General features: G+C 44.3%; 1 protein-coding gene across 1 annotated transcript; it reads right to left on the bottom strand.

Annotated features, from left to right (window-relative positions):
* ATIC (5-aminoimidazole-4-carboxamide ribonucleotide formyltransferase/IMP cyclohydrolase) lies at window positions 1–22,754 on the bottom strand. Its single transcript, XM_062603426.1, has 16 exons — window positions 22,604–22,754; window positions 21,882–22,008; window positions 20,240–20,316; window positions 19,566–19,632; window positions 16,741–16,829; window positions 15,254–15,405; window positions 14,996–15,152; window positions 13,414–13,539; window positions 13,159–13,266; window positions 11,831–11,916; window positions 10,543–10,632; window positions 8,859–8,987; window positions 7,743–7,835; window positions 1,825–2,007; window positions 817–972; window positions 1–345 (listed from the first exon to the last, which is right to left on the bottom strand). Exons 1-16 carry the CDS (start codon window positions 22,623–22,625, stop codon window positions 226–228), a joined length of 1,782 nt encoding a protein of 593 aa, XP_062459410.1. The 5' UTR covers window positions 22,626–22,754; the 3' UTR covers window positions 1–225.
* Window positions 22,755–25,937: the final 3,183 nt, after the last annotated feature.

The following is a 25,937-nucleotide window of genomic DNA, read 5'->3' as shown; positions in this document are numbered from 1 at the left end:
TAGCTAAGAACCGTATGTTTATTTGCAAAACACTTGTTTTCTACATTGGAGGTCAACTTCTTGTGCCTTTACTCTCTGCTAACACAGGGAAAGACGCATTTACAGACCCTACAAACACTTGCTAAGCACAGGCTGTGAGTGCCTGCCAATTAAATTGGTGATATTCCAGCCACTGCTACTGGTGAGACTGTGACCAAAGAGGGCCCACAGCATCTCACAGCAAACTCAGTGATGAAACAGCCGGAGGTTGGTGTGAATCAGGGTTATCCCCAGCTCATTGCAAGCTTCAATCACAACTTCGTCTGCAGCCGAGCCGGATGGGGCAGCGATGAACTGTACTCCACTCTGAACAAAAACAGAGAGAAGTGGAAGGATTAGAGCATGGAAAACCAAAATCCCCCTGAAAAGGAGCTGGCAGCCCCAGTCCTTCATTCACATCCCTAGATACCAATCAATAAACAAACAAAAGCTTCCATTGCCCAAAGACATTCACAGGGGAGTTCCTCATGTGAGCAGTCAGCTCTCTCCACAGTTCAGAAGAATAAAACAGTTCCCCTGGAAGCAATAGGCCTTGTCTGTTATTCTTGCATGGTTTAATCAACTTTAATCCTCTATTCATTTCAAATCAACAAACTGAGCAATGACTGGATAATGACTATCCACATGAGACCAGTAACCATGAGAAGCATCCTTCCCAGGATGCACTACTCTAACTAACAGTGCAGAGCAGACATTCCTCAGCAGTCCACACAAACTTAAAACAGAAAGCCTAGCCTGTGTAAGCATTTCCTTGCAGTCACCCTGCCACCACCTTACCCGCTTAGCTCTGTCAACGTTATCCCTGAAGGGGAAGAAGGCATCGGAGCTGAGGGACACACCACTCAGCCTGGCAATCCACTGCTTCTTATCCACTTCTGTTAAGTGCGCAGGCACCTCTTCGAACAGTGCCTGCCACTTCACCAGGTCTTCACCCTGGGAGAGAAAAAAGCCAGCTCAGTGCCAAAGCATGGCTCTCCCAGCAGTCCCCTGCCAGAATGAGTGGCGGCATCAGTCTGAAGCTCAGCAGGGCTTTCTGCTTACACAGCCCTGCTGCTGGGAATGTCACCCCCAGGGGTTTAAAATCCCAAGTAGTGGTGGGGACATATTACTAACATCAGCTCTTTTTGCATCCTTTTATCTCCTTTCCTTCCCTCTCCTCATCCCAGGGTCTGAGGGATTCTTTCTCTTTTCCCTTTAATTCCAAGATGCTCTGCTTGGCCTACCTGCAGAACGCTCAAAGTAAATGCCAGCACACACAAATGGGATCTGGCAGATGACTTAACACATGACAAACAGCAGCCTGGTTTATGATTCATCTTCTGAACAGCAGTTCTTAACCCCTTATTGATGCATCACCAGGTGCCCAATCCCACTCCTGGCTTTCAATACTTAAAAAGGACATACTATTTTCTTGCCTCACTATTGCTTGTAACTGGGAGGTCAGAGAGATTCTGAGAACCCAGAAATGCCACACAAGCAAACAGCACCATGTGAGAAGGTGCCACTGACATTAACTGTAGCTTTAACTTTTCCTTACTGCTGGAGGGAATTATCAGATGAAACTACGCTGCACACCAAAGCGCAGGGCGGGTTCCAGCACCTGGAGCAGTGGGTGCAGTATCACAGGGGCACTTTGCCACTGCACCATTAGGGAAGTCACCATCCTGGGCCCTGGCCACTTGATCTCTGGGATCGTCTGTTACCCAAACCCGCAAAACTCAAGCCACTACTACTTAAAGACAAAGAAGCTGGAATCTCCAGGAAAACCCCTCAGCCAGCCCTTACCTCACCAATAGTCCCAGTGACATACTGATCAATGGCATTGGAGACCTCTGCTCTCTTCACACCTGATTTGAACTTCATGGAGAGCACCCGTGGGTGGTGCCGCAGCCACCAGTTGTTTGCCTTGTCCCCAGCCAGCCGCGTGCAGTGGATCCGGGACTGCTGGCCCGCTCCGATACCTATGACCTGCAGTAGAGAGGGACAAAGCACAGTCACACCTTGTTGCACAGGGACCACAATCAGAGCTGCAGTTTCAGCCAAGCAATAAGGAAAGGCCTCCCACAAATCAGCTGCTCCTCACTGAAGCAGAGCAGGAATGTAGGTAATTAGTGAGGTAAACCAGGGAAATACCTGTATCCCCTCTGCTGTAAAGCAGTGACAGGGTCAGCTCTCTGCACTCTCACTTCAGGGCTCTGCTGAGCTGAAAGCCACATTCTTTCATCCTTCTAAACAACACAGCCCCAGCCATCAGAGTCAAACTGTTCACCTCAGGAGAGAGATACAATTACAGCTTTTGTTTCAAGCAAAACAAAACCCTGTCAGTTGCAGAAACAAATGTGACTGCTAGGAGAAATGGCAGGAGGATTAAAGTCTGAGCCCGGGTCACCCAACCACCATCATCTTTCCTTATAGGCCAGGCATACACAGCTTGAAGAGATCAGCTGTGGGATGTAGTGGATTACAGCACAGTTTTTCTGTCCATAAGAGACTAAATCCATTGCTCAGTGGGGGAGGCTGGTCAGTAGAACCATTGCATTGCATGAATTGTCAAGGTGCTGGAGCTACCAACATATTTCCTACTCTGCCATGTGCCCAAGAGTTTGGGGCTTTTAGAATAGCTGCAGCTAACCTTATTTAATGGCACTTATATTCGATATCAGACCCAGTGCTTCCAGAAGCTAAACACAAATGGTGTTTTTTCTATTTCCTCCTAGTAGGTGCTATGAAAATATGGCATTTGCTTAGTTTCCATTTGCTTTTATAAGACCGCTTTCCTAGGAGTTCTCAGGCACATTCAACCTCTGTCATTTTTTCATGTACCCTACAGGTTAAAGCACATAGAAACTCTTGGGAGTCCAGTGGTCAGGTCACTGCAAGCCATTTGTCACAATTCAATACACACTGCAAACAAACTCTTGTGTCCCCTCAGAGACAAAGGCACATCTTAGGTGCTGACACTGCGTGTAGCTGGAGACATCTTGGTTATGGACACTGGTAGAACAACCCCTTACAGATGTGGTTTGCCTGCACTCACAACTGACAAGTCCAAGGGATTGAGCTGAGGTCTCTTGGGCTCCAGACTGCCTGCTGTCCCTCAGCTTTGCCCCTGCCATGACCGTATGCCAGGCACACAAAGGCCAGACCCCAAACCTGGCCATCACAGCTGTCAAACTCAGGCTGGTAACTTTTCTCCATGGCTTTCAGAGCTGTGGGTCCTGCTTTCCAAAGGCAGTTCCTGCCATTTCAAACCACGGATCTGACAGAAAACAAGTCTCTCCTGTAATTTCCTCCTGCTGCGAAGCCATAGCGGAATTGTTCACCAGACTCTTTGCATGGCGATTGCTCCAGGGATACTGTGTTGAGGCTACTAGCAGTTCTGGCCAATGCCTCAGATTTTCCAGCTCAGACTGAAACAGATGGTAAAGCTGTAAGTCAAAGGGTGCCCTCAAAGGAATGAATCATTTGTTTTCTCATTCATCAAGACAGTGACTTCACCTCTTACCAGAACTGTAAAACATGCTGCTGGATACTAGTATCCCAAGGATCAAATCAGAGACTTGGGCTCCTATCTAGTATCATTTGCTCAGCTGTAACTGAAGTCATTGGTGCTTAACATACCCACAAGGACATTAGTATTATCATAAATACAAAATAGATGCAAATTTTCCCATGGCTTAGTGACACCTTCCCCTCTACAAACACTCCTGATGTCCAACCTCTGCTCTCATGTCCAACTTGTTTAACCCTCAAATGCACAAGAGACCCTGCATCTCACAGGATGCACACCAGCTGCATGTAGGCACATCATTTCTTCCAAACAGGTGTAGCCTCTTACCCTGGACAAAGGAGAGGGCTTAAAATTGTCATACACTGCACGCCTTTAGGCATCACTCAGCCCCTAAGAGTGGGCCTAGCAAGCCAGACTGGGCCAAGGCAGAAATGTGTAGCTGAAGATGCAGATGGTGAAGAGTACTGGACAGGCTGCTGGTAGCAGGTATCAAAATACCATGAAACATTCCCAAGTTTCATGTGATGTCATGTGCCAGAAGTGCAATGTCCTGTGCTAGAATGGTGCCTCATCTTCATCATGTACTTGTGAGCTGTGGCCTTGCACTCCTGTGATGGACTGGCTCATCTGCTACAAGCCCTGGCCTTCAGCCAGCAAGGGCAATGGTGTGCAGAAAAAGTTTCCAGGCCAATGCAGCACCAGCCACACACAGCTCATCCATGGGCACACATCACAGGTACAGCTCTCCTACCTGTCAGCACTCTCCTCAACAAGAGTGTTTTCCTTTTCTCTCTGAGCTACTCAAAATACGTTACTTTTTTAAAAACTGTCAAGAGATGCTTAACAACTTGGCTCATGTTCAACAACTCCAAAATGGCAGGAACTTTGTACTTCAACTGAAGTGATGCATCCTGCAAACGATTCATAGGCACCCCCAAATCTACAGAGATATTACCTGCACCACACAGAACTGACTTTGTAATGGCTTAATGGGCAAGAGAATACAAAAGCTGCTTCTCTGTGCCTCCTTCTGATAAACCCACATTGTCCTAGAAGTATGTTCACAGCTACAGCCTAGGAGAATAAGATGCTTTTCACTGGAAAATGCTGATTCAGAGGAAGTGAAATCCTTTTTGTGTAGAAAATGTGTTCTGATGCAACACAGCATGCTGGGGAACATTTCCTCAGTGTAGTCTGGAATTTCTGGTCTAGACAGAAGAAATCAGAAGTCTGAGCTTCTGCTCAATGCAAACTAGACTTGTATCTGAATCTCTCCTCACACTGTCTGAATGTACCTGTTCTCTGCCTTTTTCATTTCATGTGAAGTGAAAATCTCTCTCCCTTCCTCAAATGTTGGCCTTTCACCATACAAAACCATAGCTGAAAACTCAGAATCTTCCACAAAGGGATCCTTCCCCTTCAATTTTCTGCCTATTTTCCACACAAAAATTATGTTTTTTTCAGACTTTAATGTCCTGGGAATCAAGAAGTGCTTAAGCAGGGCCTAGTAAGTGTGAGGAGTAGCAGGAGACAAGAATACAGGCCGAGTAGAAAAAAAAAAAAAGAAAATCACTTCATAAAGAAAAGCTTGGGTGAAAACTGAGAACTACTTCACCGAAACACTTCGTCTCACAGAACAGCCAAACATGCCCCATAGTTGGAATACTGTGCAAAAGCAGACAAGATGGATAATGCCCAAAGGATCGTTGCAAAATGATCCAGATTAGCCTGGATTTACTCAAAAGATTTACCCTGAATGTGAAAATAAAACCCCTAAATACATTTGGTATTACAAAGATCAAATGAAAGACTTCACAACTGGGAAGACAGAACAGTGAGATTACTGACAAATGTCTGCACCACTGGTGGAAAACAGGAAGGTAAATTAACAGGTTTGTTTAATCCTACTGTGCAGAGAATACAGAAAGAGAAGAATTCTCAATTGATACTTTGAAACCTGATTATATCATTAGAAAATGGTAAATCAACATGTTACAGACTGGCTTTGTGGGTGCTGTAGGTCAGACAAAACATGTGCAATTAGTGACTGCTGGCTTCCTGCAAATTAAGTGCCACTCAAGTCCACAAAAGCTTTCCTAGAACTTATTAACACCAGCACCAGCCCTTGCTGGAGCTGTCAATCCACTCAAAACCCAACAAAGCTGTCAAAAGCATTCTGGGTGTGTGACACACAAGAGTTTTGCTTGGCAATGGGGATGCTGGGAGGCTGAAATAACCCCTGGAAAAACAAAAGCAGTTAAGGAAAGCTAGACTTCCCAGGCTTGGCTCATGTAACCCCAACAAAGTCAGATCCTGGAAAAGCTTTAAGTGTAACATTCTGGAAGTTACTTTCCATCCCTGGTGATCATGCTATCGGTTTGCATCCAAATATCCCTGTGCACAACTTATGCCTTGGTAAATGATACAACCAGTATAGTTAGCTCTGCACAGCATTACCAATATGGATCTAAGCTAACCACTTAGTAAGACTGGGTTTCCATGTACCTTATTTCTTTCCCCATTTATACGTTAAGAACAGTCTCAGGAAGCTTTTGGAGATGTTAAAACCAGAAGGGAGCTCCCATTTGAGCTCCTCCATCACTACCTGTAGCATGTGCCACTGCTGTTTCTGCATTTGGACTGTAATGAGTCTCTCTGGGAAGACGTCAAGCTTAGATTTGAAGACCCCAGTGCAGATTCACCACCTCCTTGAGTAAGTGATTGGAATGGCTACTGACCTTTACTGGTAAAAAAAAAAACAAAAAACCACTTGTTTCTTGGTGCAGCACACAGAGCTCTCATCATGACCTTCCCTGTCACACATACAGCAAACCAAGACAATGCACACGTGTATTCGATTAAAATGTATGCCTGCAAATATGCACAACAGCACTGAAGCCCAACTAGTTAAATCCATGCCTGCCCACACTGCTTTTCACTCCTCCCTCATGCCTTCTCCCTTCCATATGGTACACACATTACCATACACATTTCAGTAATATCTGCAGCACCATGTTCTGTCCAGACTTGCAAAAGCACTGGGGAAATTGCTGCTGTAATGAGGGAAAAGGAGCAAAGATAGTGACACCTTTGTTCTGGGGCTATGAGAACTGACACTCTTGAGTAGAGAGAACCATTTAAAAGCAAGGGGGAAAAAAATCCCAAATCTGAATAGAAGAAAAATGCCAGATCTCCAGAGACATGTTTATTTTCAAGAACCATGCAACATATGACCCCAGGGCTGTGAGACAGCACTGCAACGTTTCCAGGCTGTAACAACAACCTGACAAATGCAGATGGGTACCAATGCAAAAAGGACAGCACTGCAGCTCACTCACAGGCTGCACCTGCAGGGAACACTGTTTGATCCATTTTGCTGATTTATGATGTACCAAAGCCTAACACCAAAATCATCCTTTGGCTTGAATTCTGTACTTTTAAAAAATAATGCAGGCCCATGGAAAAGTTACCATGGAAAGAAGAGAACCAGCTAAAGAACAGCATTATGAGAACGGGCGGCTGGGCAAAAAGACATTTTGTAATATTTTTACAACAACTTTAGGACAACTGATTTGTTAACTGATTTTAGGTTTTTTTTTTAAGACTCAAGAGTCTCAAATCTCAATTCAGATCTCAACTACACATTTCATAATACCCCATAAATCCTATTTATCATAAGTTTTTAAATCAGAGAGAAAAGAAGATTTCCAATGCCCCAAAGGGGTAAAAATAAAACAGACCCCATCTTTCTTACATAAGAAGTGACAAATCAAACTAAGAGCCATTCAGACAGTGAGAATCCAGCTGTGAAAACTCCTGTCATTTCCTAAGGCTCTATATAGACAACAACATATGCACATGCCCTCAAAAAATTATATAAAAGCACAAAGTAGTTAAAAAGAAATGACTCAAGGCCAGACTTGCAGAAGCACATAAAGGCTTTTCCAGCCCTATCCCTGAAAGAATCAGCCCAGTCATTACCATGAATAAGGGACACCAAGGTTCTGAAGCAGCCTCTTGAGAAACAAATGTTTAGCTACCACCCTGTATGGTGCTGTCTAGGGCAGCTCATCTGTACTTGTTTAATAGCTTCCTGTATGCTAAATGATTTTAGAACTCAAACCTGGCAAAAGCGTTATCTGACCAGCTTGGCTGTGCAACCACACTCCAGAGAGCTGCCTGATTCAGTTACCTGCCCATCCTTGGCGTAGCAAACAGAGTTGGACTGGGTGTATTTAACAGCAATGCTGGCAACAATCAGGTCTCGGACAGCAGACTCGGGCAGCTGAAACAAAACACTGTTGTCAACAACCATGACTAGCCATGTGCCAGAGATTTGCAAGCCCCTAGAGCCATCACAAGTACTGTAGCATGGACAGGGAGAACAAGGTAACTAAAAAGATCCTGTTTTCAATTACCAGCAAATTTTGTTTAGATTAAAAACTGTAAACGATTGGTTTGGCAGCTGATCTCATAGCTCATAGGGATTAATGATGGTCTTGGCAGTCCTGGGGTAATAGCTGATGATCTTAAAAGGTCTTTTCCAACCTAGCTGATTCTATGACTCAACCTTACCAGGTCAAGAGGGCTCCATCGCTGGTATTAAGCCTGCAAAGTCTTCTATACTCACTCACTGACATCAGATATGCTTATAGGTAAAAAGCTAAGCCCATGCTGAAGTACACACTACACCACCACAAAACAATAGAGCTCAGCATCTTCATGAAGTATTATTAAGTCTGTTCCATTACTAATTTACTATGCTTATTTTTATTACCTCAATGCCTGAACTTGCTTCTGAGCCCAGGATTAATCACGTGCTCATTAACATCTGTCTTTTAATGATAACAAGATCAAAGACAAAGAAATAACTGATAACTTCCGGATGATGTGACCAGTATTAGGAAGGCCAGGGTTTACACAACACATTGAACACAAAAAGAAGAACTAAACAGTGGGTCAGAATGAGATCACAAGAGATCCCTAGCACATGGCTGTCTCACCATAAGGAATCACACATGGTAGCTTCTTACTTGTAAGAAATACAAGTATTTTGCTAGTCAGAGATAAAAGGCAAGGTTCAGCTCCTCTTATTTATGCAAGGAATCAAACCAAAGGCAAACTACTCTGATTTACACAAGTATATTTGGCCCAGAAATTTGCTGCACTGTCAAAACAATTTAAAAGCCAATTAAATTTCATTAAAATATTTTAAGAGCTCTTAAAACAAACCACTGCTGACTTCTTCCACGAAAGCACACCAGCCCATTCTACCAGGATTTAAGGTCATTCATCTCCTGACACTTACATTTTTGTTCTTTGTAACAATGTTCTTGAACAAGAACCGGTCGATGACTGCATTGTTCCTCTTCTGCATGAGGTGCAAGCCATAAAGAGTTCGAATCTCATTGTCGTCTGGCTCGTAATGGGGATCCATCTACAAGCCAAAGGAGAGGCCAATAAAACGCTCTTAGAGCAATTAAAAGCCTACATCCACTAACAGCTTCAGTTAAAATGCGCTCATGGAAAGCAATGTCAAACCATCAGAAGTAATTAGAAGCAACTGGAGCAGCAAGGTCCCAACAGCACAAAGTGACACGTACAGGGTGAAGAGAGGTAATGCAGTAGAGATGTTTATATACAAATGTTCATATTGCAAGCCATAAAATCTACAAACTCTTCTAGGCTGGCACAGAAAGGGGAAGACATCCACACAAAGAGAGTCTTGCAGTCTTGCACAGGAAAGTAGAAATATTTTTGAGTTCTTTCACACATGCCACAAGGTACAACTCCCAACCCTCTTCGACATTCAAGGGAAAAGAGATTGTGCTTATTTCCAGAAATGCACTCTCTTGGGGCACATCTCTGAATAAGCATGTTGCAGTGTAAGGGGTAAAGTTAAATGGAACTGTTACAAACTGCATTCAGGTCTACCATGCATGGGCTTATTTAGAATTTTGGTAGCCTCAGGTTATTGAGACATGAAGTAAACTGGATTAAGGCTATCACCTCTGAATGTGGTTTCCTTAACCTATTTACATTTGTTCTGACCAACTTTTCTTAGCATCCCTCTGCAGACAGGCCCTGAAGATACATGGTTAACCAGTACAACCTCATTCTTGCAAAGCTAATTGAATTCAGGAAGCAATCATCTACCAAGGTTGTCTGCCATTTCATTCCTTCTTGCCTGAAGCTCCTGAGCCATCTTCTACAGCTCCCCTGGTAGTAACACTACAATTGAAGCCTCAGCTAAGCCTTGGATTTTCTTTTTGTAGCACTATAGCAAAGTTCTCTGCTCATTTGTCTCTCAGAGTCAGGCAGAAATAGGATGTGTCTGGCTGCTGAGAGCATTCTGTAATCCATTAGTCATGTTCACCAAAACTGGATGATTTTGAAGTCCTAACAATCACTGCAGAAACTATGAAAGCAACCTGATACTGACTTGACCACACTATAGTAACACTTCAACCAGGATGCTTGTTGAGAAATATGTAAAGGTGCATCATCCCAGGTCCAATCTCTCCCTGTGCTGCTATCTTCATCACTGACTGTCGTGTAGACTGCCCTATAAACACCCCATGCCCAGACAAGAGTTCCCCACTGATAAGACTCACAACATCACTGCGACACTGTATCTTAGATACAAAGAATTCAGAGAGAAAACAAATTCAGGAGAAGTGAGAGGAAAGCTGGCAAAGAGAGCACAGAAATTCTATCTCTTTGAAGTACTCTAGCTGGTCACAGACTCAATTACTTTAAATCCACATCACTGTGAAAGCCAAGGAAGGCATTACAGTCATAGAGGGGAGTAATTTTATAATGACATGACTACAGCATTGCTGGTGGAATTCCAGCTCACACAGGAATCCCCAAAGACCCAAAGGAAACACTTCCAGGCACTGTAGAGGGACCTGGATCAGCCCTCCCAGTTATTTGGACACTAACTTCTGTGAAAAGCAGGTACAGGGTTATAGTGGAGCAGGAATACAAACCTGAAGGACACAGTAACCACCATTCTTCTTTTTGGAAAGGATTTTGAGAGCTTCTTCCTCATAGCCAGGAGCTACCACACCATCAGATACCTGTAACACACAGATTTCAGCTTCCATGTGAAAAAAAGAGGGGCTAAAACCGAAAGCTCCACGTGCCATTTCCAGAAAAGCACTGAAGGCACACCTCTTTGGGTCTGTATGTACCATATAACAGAGGCACCATAACAACTTTGGTTTCAATTCTGGAAAGTGGAAACAGTGGAGTGCAGTAAGCTCTTGGCAGGAGTTAGTAAAAAATAGCCACCATCACTTCAGCAGAATGGAACTAATAACTAATATTCCTCTTTGGGGGGGGAAGAAAAATCATGTACAACATCCCCACTTTAAAGCCCTAACAGTAAAGATGGCTTAAAAAAAAACAGATCTTTATTTCAACAGTGACACGTCTAATGAGACAAAAATATTGGCCTAAGAGCTGTTAACAGCCTTAAAATTGAGGAGAGTTGCCATTCATCAGCTCCGTGAAGTGATACACACCTTTCCCATTCTTATGTAGGTGAGGTTTTATTTGTTTCTAAGTAATAGTATACCAAACGTTTTCCTCACAATCCAGTCAAATGTGCTCTGTCATTTGTTTGAAAGTAAGTCTCCAATGTACAAGACAGCCCTTTTCATTGTGACTTCCCCCTCAAAAAAACACTGTAAGCAACATATAATGGGATGAAGGTGTTTGGTAAAGCATGAACTCCCTTGTTTAACTTTGTATGTAAACTAGAGACTTGTGCAATGCAGTAAGCTACGGAGTTCATGTTGAATCCAGCGAAGTAAAAAGTACAGCCTGGAAAGTGGCTGAGCCTACACATAACTTGTATCAACTGGCAGGTAGCAATACACAGCCACATTCCTGCCTTGGGCAAGAGGCTTGCCATCAGCTCTCCAGTCCTATTCTACTTACAGCCCTTTAACCAGTCAGATACTTGTGACAGTAATCAGGGCTCATTTCCCGAGGCCTACTCAGAAGCTGAGGTTTCCAATCACGTCCTTGAAAACAGCATTTCAAGCACTGCTGTTTCACAGGCTCTAGCACACATCCAGGTTTTATCTGGTAGGGAGAAAAGTACATCAAAAGATAGGTGTAAATTCTGCCCTCCGGCTACAGACTTACACAAACAGACCAGTCTTGAGTAAAATGTATCAAATTCAAACAGAATGGCTGTTACAAACCAATGACTTCATCTAGTGCAATTCTCATTTTTACACTCAAAGGCTTTGCTGCTGTTTAACTAACCTCTCTGGAAATGATCTTGGCTGTAGCCACATCGCAGATGTCAGACAGGGCAACGAAATCACCAAAAGAAGACATCCGGTCAGCACCTGAAAAATCCTATCTTCAGCAACTTATCAAACTCTAGCGTAACACAAAGAAAAGTCTGCTCCTACAACATAGTCCATTGCCATGAGAGCTAATAATTTAATCCTACAGCAAAAATAAGAGACCATGTAAGAGCAACAAGGATGAAAAATCCTACCTCAAACACATGCACCCTTCAATATTCCCACAGTTCAGATATTCTTTCTTTTCTACTGCCTTTGTCAGAGCTCCAACTCTGTAATGACTACCTCCATCCCTACAAACAGCAATGCTGTAGCCATGGTGGCAAAAGGACAAGGAAAGGCAAGAGTCATGCAGAAAGATTTTAGATGGGAGATAGTTGGAAAAAAAAAAAGAAAGCTTTTAGCTGCCTATGCTCCCATCTGCCTTCTCCTGCAAGAAACCAGAGCCAGAAAAGTAGCTAAGATTTTTTTTTAATAGACATTCTGTATATTTAATGACATAGCTAAGGTAAACTCGGCTCTCACCACAGATGCTCTGCTACTTAGCAAGGACAATTCTTCTGTCCCTGCCATTCAAAAGGTTTATCTTTCTATCAATCATGCAATGGCTTTCTGGGTGCAACATTCAAAGGTGGTCTTTAAAGGGTGAAAAGTGAACTCAAGCCGATGTGCCCCTTGTCAAATAAGTTTGCTTTGTTATCCCTCATCTGTGCAGATTTTCCAGGAATGCCATGGAAAATGAGAGAATTAGCAAAGTATCTCAGCTGAGAAAGCTACTTTTATTTACTTATTTCCGGGGGGGGGGGCGGGGGTGAGTTGTGAGCGCTGAAGAACAAAAGCATTAAAAGCACCCACCAAATACCAGGCAGAAACATTTCTACTCCAAATAAGTACTCCTGAGCACCCCATCTGCAGTGTAAGGATGAGTGTGGTAACAGCACAGCTGTTTATCCAAATCCTTTAGCCAAAACCTCAAAGATTTATACAAATGTGTGTATACACATATTTAATTAAATAAATTAAATCTACACATCTTCTATATACACCAAGGAACAGAATCCAAAATTATTTTTGGCCTCTTTGAAACAACAGGTCTGCTCACTTGGAAAACAATGCTTGATAGACATTTAATTCAGTCAGTAAGAACCTTATGGAAAAAAAACATACAGAGGAGGAATCCAATGCAAAGGGAAGAGCCTGCCAAGTGCTAAGCATGCTGTTTATATGCTGAGAATTCAGCTCAGCTCCTTGGACACACTAGTTTATTCCTGGACCTCTCACCTCTGCTTCGTGCATAGGCAGATGCCAAGGGTGTTAAAGTCTTGTGGAAGTCGTGCACCATGCAGACTTGCGCCTCCTCTTCGCTGAGAGGTATTCCAACAGCAGCACCTAGTGGGAAACACAAGGAAGGGCACTCAGTCCTGGGACCTCCCTGGAGACTGCCAGGCTAAAGGACACTGATACACCACTGACGGGGCCTGCCAAAAGCTGGAGTATTTTCAAAGACAAAAGCATGGCAACATGAAGCCACCCTACCTGCAGGACTGACATGCTTGAAGGAGGCTGCAGCAGGAATGCCTAATGCCAGCTTGAGTTCCTTCACCAGCTGCCAGGCATTGAGAGCATCACACAGGTTGATGAACCCTGGAGAGCCATTCACCACTGCAAACACAGCACACAAATAGATGCTTTAAAGCAGGCAGACCCCTCTCCCCAGAGTCTGGAGAGCAAGCAGAAGAGATTTCTCCCCCCAGATACCAAAATAGCTATGAATTGTTCTTGTTAAACAAGCTCCTCAGCAACTGGTTAATCCTGAAAAGCCTCAGTGTCTTGTAAGGAACGCACAGGTTTGGGACTGGGAACAAATGTATGCAAATACAATTATCTTCCCTAACTGAAGCTGTTGATATGACCTTGGAGCAAGACACACACTGTCCCTATGCACATTCGCTCTTGTGAAAGGGGAACAAAGAAAGAATATCCCCCCTTATGTTCTTTGAGTTCTTCAACTGGCAGCCATTTGGAAGAAGAGCTCTCTCTTTCTGTGGAAGTCTGCCAGAGCTTGATTTTGATCAAGGTGCATAGCCAGAGTTGTTAGGGAAGAATACAAAACCCACGTCCACTAGCAGGGTAGATTTCTTTACAAATCTAGTATATAAATTTCATATAGTGACTATGGCTCTGATTCAACTAAGTAGTCTGGCACTAACCAATCTTTAAGCACACATTGTCTCTAACTGATGTCAACAGAACCACTCAAAATTTAGGGCAGGTTTGTATGAAAACGCTTGATCTGGTCCTTTCACCAGAAATACATGCCAAGCATGAAGCCCATTTAAAAGTCTACTCTCAAAACCTTTTGCCCTGGCTCTGCAAGAACTGCTTGTACCAACATGCCAACTCAAGAACAAGAACAGCCAGACTTTCTCTCCAAAACAGGGGTATCCCTTAATGCAACAATGCTGTCATGGGTGGCACACCCTACAAAATAGCAGATACACACCAGACATGTCTCAAACTCTTGCGAGTGAGACTTGTACCCCTTCCCTCTGCCATCACCAGCAGAAGCAGCAGTTTAAAACACCAACGTAAAAAAAAAACTCTCCTCAAAACCATCAAATAAACAAATAAATAAATTGATTAAAAAAAAAACAAACCCCATTCAAACCTAGAGAAAACAGCTTGGTTTCTAGACAGAGTAAATGGTGGCAAAAAAAAAATAATGGGAAGACAAGTAAGAAAAACAGGAAGTAGCAAAGCATCTTAAAAGGATAAGGAGATTTTCCTTCACTAAATCCGAATCTGATGTAAAGCAGAAAGTTCATTACATAAATCCGTTCCAATTGTCTTCAGTGTGGACACACCATCCTACACCAATAGGGAATGCAGAGCTACAGCAAGTCTTGCGCAGACAGGCTTTTCTGTCTCACACAGCTCCACCTTTCCGTTGCAAAGCTAGTGCCAGTAATAAAGTAGCTGTTAAGGCACTGCTTGCCATCCTTTGGACTAAAGTACAAGGTGATGTTTCAGTTTTAAAGACAATGAGCAGACATGCCCAAGCACCTCCTTTCCTAGCTATCTCAGAGCTACCTTTTGGCCAGCATGGCCTAGGCCTCACCTGTCATGGGAAGTTTGGATCTCATTGTGTAGAGCTGCGCAGGACTCTGGTGAGGATTCATACCATACCTCAGGGGCAGCTGGGACACCCCCTTGCTGTACTCCTTCCTAAAGTAGTCAGAGATGGCTGCATCATATTGAGCAGTGTGGGTGAAAGCCTGGGGACAGAATGGGGAACATCTGTCAACTTAAAAAGGATTTGGTATTTAAAGGCAATCGAGTCTGGCTTAGCCCTTCACTACAAGCAAATAAAACAAACCTTGAGTGCAAGGCGACGTCTGGTCTCCATGGAAGTGTCTTTGTCCCCTGATGTTGCCATCTCTTTTGCTACTTCAGAGTAGTCTGCAGGGTCACACAAAACTGTCACACGAGCATGGTTCTTGGCAGCTGCCCGCAGCAAGGCAACTCCTCCTGCAAGAGAGGAATGGAGGCATGAAGCACTTCCCTTCTGGATACGGCAACAGCAGCCACATCTGAGGCCAAGAAAGCACATGCACCAATGGATCATTTGTGCCTGATGAATGTGCCTCCCTCTCTCCAGCAAGAGGGGACTGCAACAGTACTCTTCAAAATGCACAAGGCTGGTGAGTTTTACTCTGTCCACTGGTGACTGGCCTTTGGAGACACAGGCAGAGCTGCAGCTGGAGACACAGAGGAAGGAAACAGGTCCCAGGCTGCACTGAGCAGTGGGGCAAGAATGTCTTCAAGCAGAACAACCACATCCTAAGGAAGATGGCTCATCTCCATTTGCCATTTAAGCACCATCCTCTGCAACAATGGGCTGAGGAGGGCTCTATAGGAAGATTTGCTTCTATGCTGCCAAGCAACGGAGGTTCCCAGAGCTCTCTGCAAATATTAACAACTCCTGCCCAGGTCCTCTGTGTAAAATAAAATGCCACACTTCCCCCTTAAATGTGACTCTGCACAACTATTACAACAGTTTAAATCATACGAGATACTAGGCTGTTGCAAAGGAAAAGTAGAAGCTGGCACTGCTACACATCACTCCATAAAATATTTAATAGAGAGCTCTGCTGGGCATCATTTGGACTAAACTACTCCAAGAAAATTCAATCTCAATCCAACCTCATGGTACAGAAGCGTGCCTGTACTGTTGACAAGCTGCCAACTAGAGCTGCTGCACTGAAGGAACAGCAAGCCTTATGGGGTTAATAACTAGCAGAAAGAGCAAAACTGCTGATGATACAGGTGTCCATGCTTCCAAACTCAGGTCCCAACTACTCTTGCATATATGCAGACCAACCCCTTTCCTTGTAACAGCTTCCTGCAGTGAAGTCCTCAGCAATACCCAAAGCTCTTTCAGTGGTAGAGCTTTTCCTCTCCAATGCTCATGGTTTTTATTTTTATTACACTGCCAGATGCTGCAAAAGAGGTATAATCTGCTCTCTGCGTTTAGTAGGAAGCATGCTCCACCTGGTCTTCCCTAGCACAGCCTTCTACAGTACATCACACTGCTTCTGGGCATGCGTGACTTGCCCACCTATGCAGCATGGCTTGCAAACCTGTGCAGCAGCCACTTGCCACTTTAACTGTACATCTGCTTAAAAGCAATGAGGTTTACCCAACTATGCTTTCAGTCTGCCCCTTGCAACTCCTGAGCAACTTAGAAGACTCCCTTTATGGGTATGCAAGGATACCAAACAAAAAGGAAACAACAGAGACCACTTAAAGAGACCAGAACATCTGGTCTGCCTGGAGAATAGATTTGCTCTCCCTTTAACTTACCAATATCAATCTTTTCCACTGCCTCTTGCACAGTTACACCTGGAGAAGATACGGTCTTCACAAAGGGGTAAAGGTTACACACTACAACTCTGAGAATTGAGAGAAAAAGTAGGGTTATTCAAGAAGATACAAAAAATTGCAAATTGGGCTCGGCATTCACAGGCTACCATAGTGTGTTTATGTCTTGTTTCTCTCTTAGATCAGGGACCAGCACAAAATGCTGTAGCCAAGGCTTCTTTCTCCAAAAGACTTAAGAGACAGCAGCATTCAGCCAAAGGCCAAGTGATGGTACATAATGAAATTTGGCTGAACTGTGTGCACTAAACAATATTACAACAGATAAACCATCTTCTGTAAATTGTGGTTCTAAGAGTTTCTTTAAACACCTGGGCCTGTATTTAAATGTTTAGTAACTTTGGTGTACAACTTGAGCCACTTCAAAGGACTTCAAAGTGGACTCTCAGCAGTGCTGAAAATAGGCATCCACGAACTGTTGTAAGAGAGTAAGCACCCAGGGCAAGGTCCATTGCAAACAAAGTACAATCTCATTTTCCACAACTTTTCCTAGAGTAGAAGATGACCTACGTATCACCTTGTGGACTTTTAAAATACCAACAGCATATGAAGCCTGAGTGCACAGCCTGGATCCCATAAAATCTCTGGATCACATGAAAGCAAGAGGGAGAATTGACTTTCCGCTCTCAAGACAAGACTGGACCTTGCTGGAATTAGTTTTTTCATCTGATCTGGAAGACGCTGCAGTCTATTCCAGACAGCATGAAGTAATAACTTGCACTGTCCCATCCTACCAGTGACACATGAACCGCAATGAATGGAGGTACATTTTTTGACCTTCACAATGTTTTTCATCCAAGTGAATTAGTTTACCCTCTTGATCTGAATATATGAAGGTACTGAACTCCCATGCGTGCGCACTATTGGCAGCAAATTGCTGTGATGCATACACTTATGTCCAACTTTCAATATTCCTTTGTTTCCACACTCTGTGATGAACTCAAGGGATGATCAGCTTCCAGTATGGTTTTCAGAACCCTCTATGTCTCTAAATTTCATAGTGTCTTTTATTGTCTGTTCCACCCCAATCCATTCATGCTCCTGACCTGTTGCCAACTATCTGTGGACTTTAACACTGCTAATTCTTTCATCTGTGGAAATCAAGATAAACCAATACCAAGACTTCCTACCTTGATTTGGGAATGTAAATTTTATGCAACCATGCATAAAACACTCTGGCTGAGCATCAGCTCCTTCTGCTTTACATAAGACAATCTAAATACAAATTGTTACTTCAAATGCAAGTGCACTGTAAGTCACTTATGTAAAGGCATGTTACTCCCCCCGGAATCCAGCAGAGCCTGATTTAACATGCAGCATACTCTGAAGAGCTACTGCTGCAGAGCTGTCCTGTGGTTTTAAAGTTCAGGTTTCAAATTCAGCCTGGAAATCCATCTGAGGCATGTCAGTTTTTAAAAGTAATTTTAAAAGCAAAGATGCATTTTGGCCCAATCACCACAGTCAAACTATACCTCCCACCCTTTACTATGCTCCCTTCAGCTACTGTTTCTAAATCAGGAGCTACCCACCAGCACAGAATTGGTTACTCACAATTTCTAGTTAGATGTTGAAACCAGGCAGTTAAAAATAGTCCCAAACTACCCTGCATGAATGTACTGAGCAAACAAATTCTCACAAAACCAGAAGAAAATCTTTGGTATGTTAGTGGACAAACTGTTACTTCAATTCCTCACTTCTGATCACTTGCTCCCACAATGGCTCTTGGAAAGTAAGTTTCCTGTCATCTGTGTGTTTTCTGTTTGTACAAATGCTGCATGTTCCTGGCTGTCTTTTCCTGTCTACTCTTCATTTACATGTTGAAACTCAGCAAACATTATGCAAATATCAAAGGGTATATTTACTAAGCTAGTATTTCAAAACCAGGAATTGTCATGCACCCAGAGCCAAGTTGAGGGGAGATGCACCAGCTCCAAAAGTACTGAAATGAACCATGCAAGAAGTGTAATATGATTCAACCTTGACCAGATGTAGTGCCAACATTCCCAGATAACCAGAAGAAATTAAAATCTCTGCTGCCTGTGGAAACCAGAGTATAACTTTCTTGTTTTAGTTTTAGAATCATAGAATAGTTAAGGTTGGAAAAGACCTTAAGATCATCTAGTTCCAACCCCCCTGCCATGGGCAGGGACATTTCACACTCTCTTACTACAAGTGTTGAAGGCCATAAAAATTATCAGAGGGCTGGAGCACCTCTGCTCTGGAGACAGGCTGAGAGAGCTGGGCTTGTTCAGCCTGGAGAAAAAAAGGCTCTAGGAAGATCTCAGAGCAGCTCCAGTGCCTAAAGGGGCCAACAAAAAATCTGGAGAAGGGCTTTTGACAAGGGTCTGTAGAGACAGGACAATGGGGAATGGTTTTAAGATGAAAGCGGGTATATTCAGATTAGCTATTAGGAAGAATTTTTTCCTTATGAGGGTGGTGAGACACTGGTACAGGCTGCCCAGAGAAGGTGTCCCCATCCCTGGCAGTGTTCAAGGCCAGGTTGGATGGGGCTTGGAGCAACCTGGTCTGGTAGAAGGTGTCCCTGTCCGTGGCAGTGGGTTGGAACTGGATGAGCTTAAAGGTCCCTTCCAATCCAAACCAGTCTGCATCTTCTGACAGATAAAAAGGAGACTACAGATCTTCTGGTGTGTAGATATTAAATCCCTTCTGCTCCCTTTCAGTGGCGCTGACTAGTTTCCAGTGCTCATTTTTGATTACTAATTGATTGCATGATGTCCCCCGGTATTTACCTTACAAGGCTGAAATCCTGTTTGTTCATATCAGCATTATCTTCTGGAATATTGCGAGCCAAGATGCCTAGTTACAAAAAACAGTGTATCTTAACTGAAAAATAATTAAATCATAATCATTTATTTAATTCAACACCTTCCTTCAGACTGTGCTTTTCCTCAGAGATTTTCTATCGCAAATTTTCCGATTCTAGTTCAGACAACAGTCCTCAGCCCCTCCATCCATCCAAGAGAGGACACAGGGTAAACCCAAACTGCCTAGGAATACGGAGTATTACAGCATGCAGAAATCACCGAGTAAAGACTATGCTATCATGTTCCTTATGCTGCACACCAGATTCATCCACAGGTTAAATTCCATGGAGCTCTCTGCCCAAACAGCTCTGAAACTGACTCTGCAAAGAATGTGCAAAGCCATTTACAGAGAAGCCCTGTTACTTATAGCCCTGGGGAGAAAAAGATCTGCTAACTGCATAGATGCCAGCATAGCAACAGAGGAAGTAATTCAGCCACTGTGCACTTCTTTACCTAGTGCTTTTCACCTCTTCTTCTGCCCCTAGAGCAAATCTGTTATTATTCCACACAGACCTTAAAAAATAAAGACATCTGTCAGCCCCTTCTTCCCACCCTCAATTCTCTTTTAGACCGAAAAAAAGAGATTAGCAGCAACATACCAGCATGAACTGCAGGATGAAGGGTTTTCACACGTCCACCTAACATCTCAGGGAACCCTGTCAAGTCTGAAACATCTCTGCACAATGAGAAAACATAGCATGATAATACATGTGCCATTCTGACTTTACCTATAGGTTGAATGGTTATTATTCCCATTGGGACAGTAATCTAGATCTACTGGCAATGTTGGTTTTACTGGAAGGAGATTTAAAAGCTAGGAGTTTTGAAGGCCGTAAGGAGGTGAAATAAACCTAACTTTTTTTTGGTCTATTTGTGAAAAAAAGATAAATCACCAGCTTTCCATCAATGACAGGGGGAGTTTAGAGAGAAAACAAATGCATGATTCCTTTAAACTTCAGTATTTTGTACCTTGTTAAGAACACAACATATGAAAGGTGTATTCCTAAACTGCTAGGAAAAACCTGTGCTGAGTGATAGGCTATGATGCTTCCTTCATGCAGAAGGCTGGGAACTAGCTCTGAGATGAGGCATTAAGACACATCTGATTGTTTTTATTATGGCTGGCATCTGTCAACTAGTTTGTTAAATGCTTCTAGGTATAGAAGCCAAAATGTTGGTTTCATGCTCTCTTACTTTTCACAAATGTTGGTCTTGTGCAAAAGCTACATCTGACAGAAGACAGCTTTCTAATAGTGACCGAAACAAAAAAATTGCATAGGTTTCACTACACACACACCCCTCATGCCAAAGGGGCAACAACTGCTTTTCCCATAAATGGAAATAAAGTTAATGGGTCACACTAAACTAAGCAGTATTTTCTCAAATACACTGAAACACCCCGGATAAGCAAATCCCAACTCAACATGGTTTACAGAGAAAATTAGAAGATGCAGTACATCAGTACTCTGCTTTCCAGCTTAGCCAAAACATTAAAGTTTCACCGCTCCCTGTGACTGTTCATGATGGTAAAGGAACACCAAATTGGAAAGGGAAGGGCAAATGTGACCATTCTTTGCTTCAGGCTTCACTGATAGTACAGCCAAGCAAAGAAGTTGGAGAGACATAAGCAAGTTGGCTGGAGCTGTTTTTTAATCACAGCAAGGAAGAAAGTAGAACAAATTTCCTCAGAATCATGGACCAAAACATGACATTTCTGCAACAGTGGGTGCACAACACTTGAAGGCTCTACCCAAAAAGTTGACCATGGTGCTGGGAAAATTTTATGTAACAAATCATTATTTTGTAATAAATTGTAAATTATTTTGTAACAAATGTTGAAGCTCCAGTGAGTTTCAACATACTCCTAACACATGTCAGTCCTGTCCAACAACCAGGCAAAGTTCACCACGACCTTAAGAGCAGCACTAGGGGCAGATTATGAATGTCAAGAGAACTGACCTTCTCATAGGGAAAAAAGCCAGCCCAAGACAGACAAGGCACCATCGCCCAATAGCTCTCTGTGTGCTGTCCTGTACAGTAACACTCTTTGGCCTCAGTCAACCAAGGTCAACCTTGCTGGTCAAGGTGCTGCTGAAGTTTGCCTTAGGAAAGTGTGGTTTTTTTTGGGGGGAGGGAAGACTTGCTTTCAGAGCAGTTTTCCTTGCAAATGGGAGAAAATTTAAGCAACCTGAGGACTGAAATGAGCATATTTAGTGGAGATGTATAGGAAAATGTCTGTACCTGACAGGCAAGCCAGCATCTCTCAGGGATTTGGCTGTTCCTCCAGAGGCAATCAAACCCAGGCCAAGAGTATTCAGACTCTTTGCAAATTCCACCAGGCTGGTCTTATCAGAAACACTGAGCAAAGCTAACAGGTGGGAAAGGCACAAATATTGTGGGTTTAAACGTGGAGCAGAGAAAGAAAACAACAGGATTAAGAGTCAGAAGCCTTTGCAAGCCCTGTAACTTGGGAATCTTCTCCGATGTGAGGTACTGGGAATAAGGAGCTGACCTCCAGCCCCTCACACACCACAGCGGAGAAGCCCCTTCCACAGACGAGGGCAGGCAGCACAGCCGTCCTCGCATCCTGCCTCAGGGCGAAAGCGCGGGAAGCTGGTCCCTCACAGCCGGCCGCCTCCTCCCCACACAGCGGCGGCCGCCGACCAGCTCCGACCCAAGGCAAGGTATAACCAACCACCCAAAAGGGAAAGGAGCGGCCCCCCAACCCCTCAGGGCACAGGAACTACCGGGTTAGAAGCGGCAAACCCACTCCCAGACGAGCGGCACCCGGCCGCCCCTCGCCTTCCGGGGCTACCCTGTTTAGCTAACTCGGGGGATTACATCTCGGCCCAGCTGGAGAGCAGCTTCCCCTCACCCCCAACCCTCCCCAGCTGCTCCAAGTGCAGCGGGCGGGCGTTCGCGGTTCACCCTGGGCAGCCAAGGCCTCGCCGGCCCCCCGTTACCGAGCTGCTGCCGGGCAGCCATGGCGCCGTCGGTGGGAGCGCGCTGGCGGCGGTGGAGAGAAGACCGAACGGCGGCGGCCCCGCGGGATTTGGGTGCCCGCTGCACCGGGGGGCGGGAGCACTGGGTGGGCTGGTCCCGGATGGGGCGGGGAGTAGAAGGGAGGTGGCGGGGGGTGTGCGGGGCAGTTTGTGGTGTCAGTGATCGGGCAGGCTGCGAGTGCCCCTTGTGAGCTTTGGGCGTAAGGGAAAGGCGTTGGCGGGAAGGCGGAGCTGTGGTGAGGAGGGGGGGCTCTCCATGGCGGGGAACGCTGAAGGGCAGCCCTCTCTCTTCCCTGCCCGGGCTGCCCATGGCCGTGCCTCTGGGCACTAGGTCCCCGTTGGGACAGGGTGCGGGCTGCAAGCGCGGTACAAGCACCTTGAAGTCATGATACAAGTTCTTTTGCGGGCCTCTTCAGCGACAGGCAGCCCAGCTTACTCCGCTGGTGAAAGTGAGGTGCAGGTGAGGCAATGCCTCGTTGCATTAAGGATAGTTTTTCACAGAAATTATTCTTGGAATTTCATCTGTGGAAAATCCACTTGGAGAGCTTACAACCTACTGATGAGCAGGGATAAAGGCAAAACACTTGTTTACCAAGTCCGAGGTAAAAAATTAAGCTTTCAAATAGTAAAAGGGGCTTCTCTTCCCTTTATTTTTTATTTTCCTATGTAAATGGATTAATGGGAGGAGCTTTTGTCCCCCACAAGCCTCCAAATTTTCTGGAACTCTTTGCAAAGGAGTTTCTTCTTGTTTTCGTTTTAGCTTGTGGTTGGCAGGTAATGCTGATAGAACATGTTGGTTTTAACACTGATGGTTAAAATCTCTGCTGTGCCACTGTCCAACAGGGTTAAACTGCAGCAGTGGGACAGCAGCAGCCCGTGCTGCTTCACAGGTAGAGAGCTCTGGAGTTAATTTGCGACACAACCCCTGCTCTTCACAGGTTGCCCAGAGAAGCTGTGTCTGCCCCATCCCTGGCAGTGTTCAAGGCCAGGCTGGACACAGCTTGGAGCGACCTGATCTAGTAGAAGGTGTCCCTGCCCATGGCAGGGGTTGGAACTGGATTTGCTCTGAAGTCTGTTACAACTCAAACTATTCCATGCTTGATTCACCATGCCAGTGTTTACACAAGGTTTCTCCATGCTTGTCCTGTCACTTCAGCAGCATGCACTCAGTGCTGCCATTCCCAGCCAGTAGCATTGCCCAACAAAACAGCAAATATTTTGCAGGTTTCAGGTCCGGCTGGCTGGGACCTGGTTGCCTTTGTGTAACATGTAACATGTCAGGGATGTACATCTGGAGTAGTGGGGCCTGGTATATGGGGTTTAATCGGGCCCTTAAGCAATAAATCCAGCATGGGCAGACCCCTAAGACATCCCCACATACATCTTTCATGGTTTTCATTGTTCATGTAGGTAGTCACAGCACACTTGGAAGCTTCCTGAGCAGGCAAACTGCATTCGGCTCTCCACTTTCATTTAAAAAAAGAATAAATGCATGGAAGTTTCTAGATCTTGTAGACAAGAAGCTGGGAAGTGCAAAACAAGTGCAACTGCAAGGCCCAGAAACTTGGCTGCTTTGATTTCTGAATCTCTGTGGGCTTGGGCAGTATTGTCTGTGTGAAAAAGAGTCAAGCAAGAAATACTAAACACACTGAATAAAGCCAGTATATGTATTACTCTTACTAGCAGCTACTGACAAGCAGTAATAAATTACTGTGCAGAAGTGTGGCTGGGGCCAGATGAAAATATACTGTTAAGTGGTACATGAGCACTATCATTACGAAAATACACACCTTTGTGAGAATAAAAGTTGTACAAAGAGTACAGGTCTGTGCAGCTAAGGTGGGCTTTGGGGATGATTAAAGTATGTGAAAATTAAAAATTTAACTGAGCTCTGCATATTTGTCCAGTGTTGGAGAGCAATTGTGTATTCTGGTCCCTACACATTAGGAGCAGCATTTGGGAAGCAGGGTGTTTTGTGCTACTGCAGGAGCTGCATGCAAACAGGTGGCCCTGTCAGCCTGTGAAGAGAACAGGGCTGCTGGTGTTTTCAGACAGTGGGAGGGACATTATCAACACAAATAGTGGCATTTTCTTTTTTGGCTCATCCAGCAGTTTGCTGTCCCTTAGCCCACGAGACAAGGTTTCTGTTTGCACTGGGGCTTGCGTGGCAGGAGGGCGGTTTGGGTTTACCCTGTGTCCTCTTGGATTGGTGGTCAAGAAGGGGCGTTTTGGCTATATGCTAGAGGGGCATGTGGGTTTAGATCTGTTAGATAGCTCCTGGCTTTGGGATGGCTACACAGGGAAAGCAAACAGTCTGCCTCCTCAAAGGTTTAGTTTTGCTTTATAGAGCTTAACTATTTATCTGGTTTGATGATGTTTAGAAGGTGTTCAGATATTCTGTGCTCTGCTCATGTGCCATCATTTATTCAGTAGGAATGAGGTCTCACTGAAGGTTTTGTCCTGGTGTTTCAAAGCATTGCAGAAGCTCATCTTGAGCCAAGAATGCAGTAATATCATATTGGAAATAATGGGAAGAGGTAAATACTGGAATTACCAAAATTACATTAAGGTTATTGCTAAATCCTCTTAGGGGCCTACATCCAAGAAAGAAAAATCAGGCTTAATTAGCAATGTACTCTGCTGTGTTAATAAGGAAAAGTAAAAAGAAGCTGAATAGAGACATACAGAAGGGTTGACATTCCTGGTTTTGTTGTTGCTAGGACAATACCCTAGGTAGCCTTCTCTTGAGACTGCAAGGAGTAATAACAATGCTTTGTCGCTTGGCTTCAAGTCACTGCTGTAAGTCTGTTGATTTTCTTTCCAGGTAGCACACCAAGAGGAATGTAGAAAAAAAAAACAGGTTAATTTGGCTGTTTATTAATTTGTTAGGGTAGGAATCCAGCTAATCCTGCAGCTGCCTGGGGTCTAGCACTGGGGGGGGCAGTGAATCAAGAAGACCCAGCCAAAATTTAGGAAATCAAAGTGGAAGTCCTTGGTATGTCTGGTTTGGAGCTACCCTGACTTCAGAAATGAGGTGTCATGGGTGGTGAGTGTTCCAGCAGTGGTCTGACCTGGATTTGCTCTACTCCAGTAGATGTGTCTCATTGCAGATATTTAAATGGGAAGGAAGAAAGTGTAAGTGGAGAAGATGTTACCTTGACAAGGGGCACTGCTGTCACCTGCATTGTTCAGGATGCTGTTTGTCAGACACTGGGCCTCAATTTCTCAAGCCTTACAGAGTCCACAGTGTTGCAAGCACTTGTATATACCCCTATGCTCGGTATTACGAGATTAC

The sequence above is a fragment of the Pezoporus occidentalis genome, unplaced genomic scaffold (assembly GCF_034315485.1).
Source record: "Pezoporus occidentalis ecotype Australia unplaced genomic scaffold, CSIRO_AGI_Poc_V1 ctg118, whole genome shotgun sequence".
In the NCBI taxonomy this organism is placed as follows: domain Eukaryota; kingdom Metazoa; phylum Chordata; class Aves; order Psittaciformes; family Psittacidae; genus Pezoporus; species Pezoporus occidentalis.
Note: the sequence above shows the minus strand (reverse complement) of the source record. Positions and strands in the feature narration are given on the sequence as shown.

Bases quoted from the DNA above. Each gene is read 5' to 3' on its own strand.
- ATIC (XM_062603426.1), bottom strand. From the start codon at position 22,625: ATGGCTGCCCGGCAGCAGCTCG. The intron at 19,633-20,239 runs GTATGTTGCTGC...TTTTGTAACTAG, and splicing joins TCATCCTGCAGTTCATGCTG to GCATCTTGGCTCGCAATATT. The intron at 2,008-7,742 runs GTAACTGAATCA...TCTCTACTGCAG, and splicing joins GCTACGCCAAGGATGGGCAG to GTCATAGGTATCGGAGCGGG.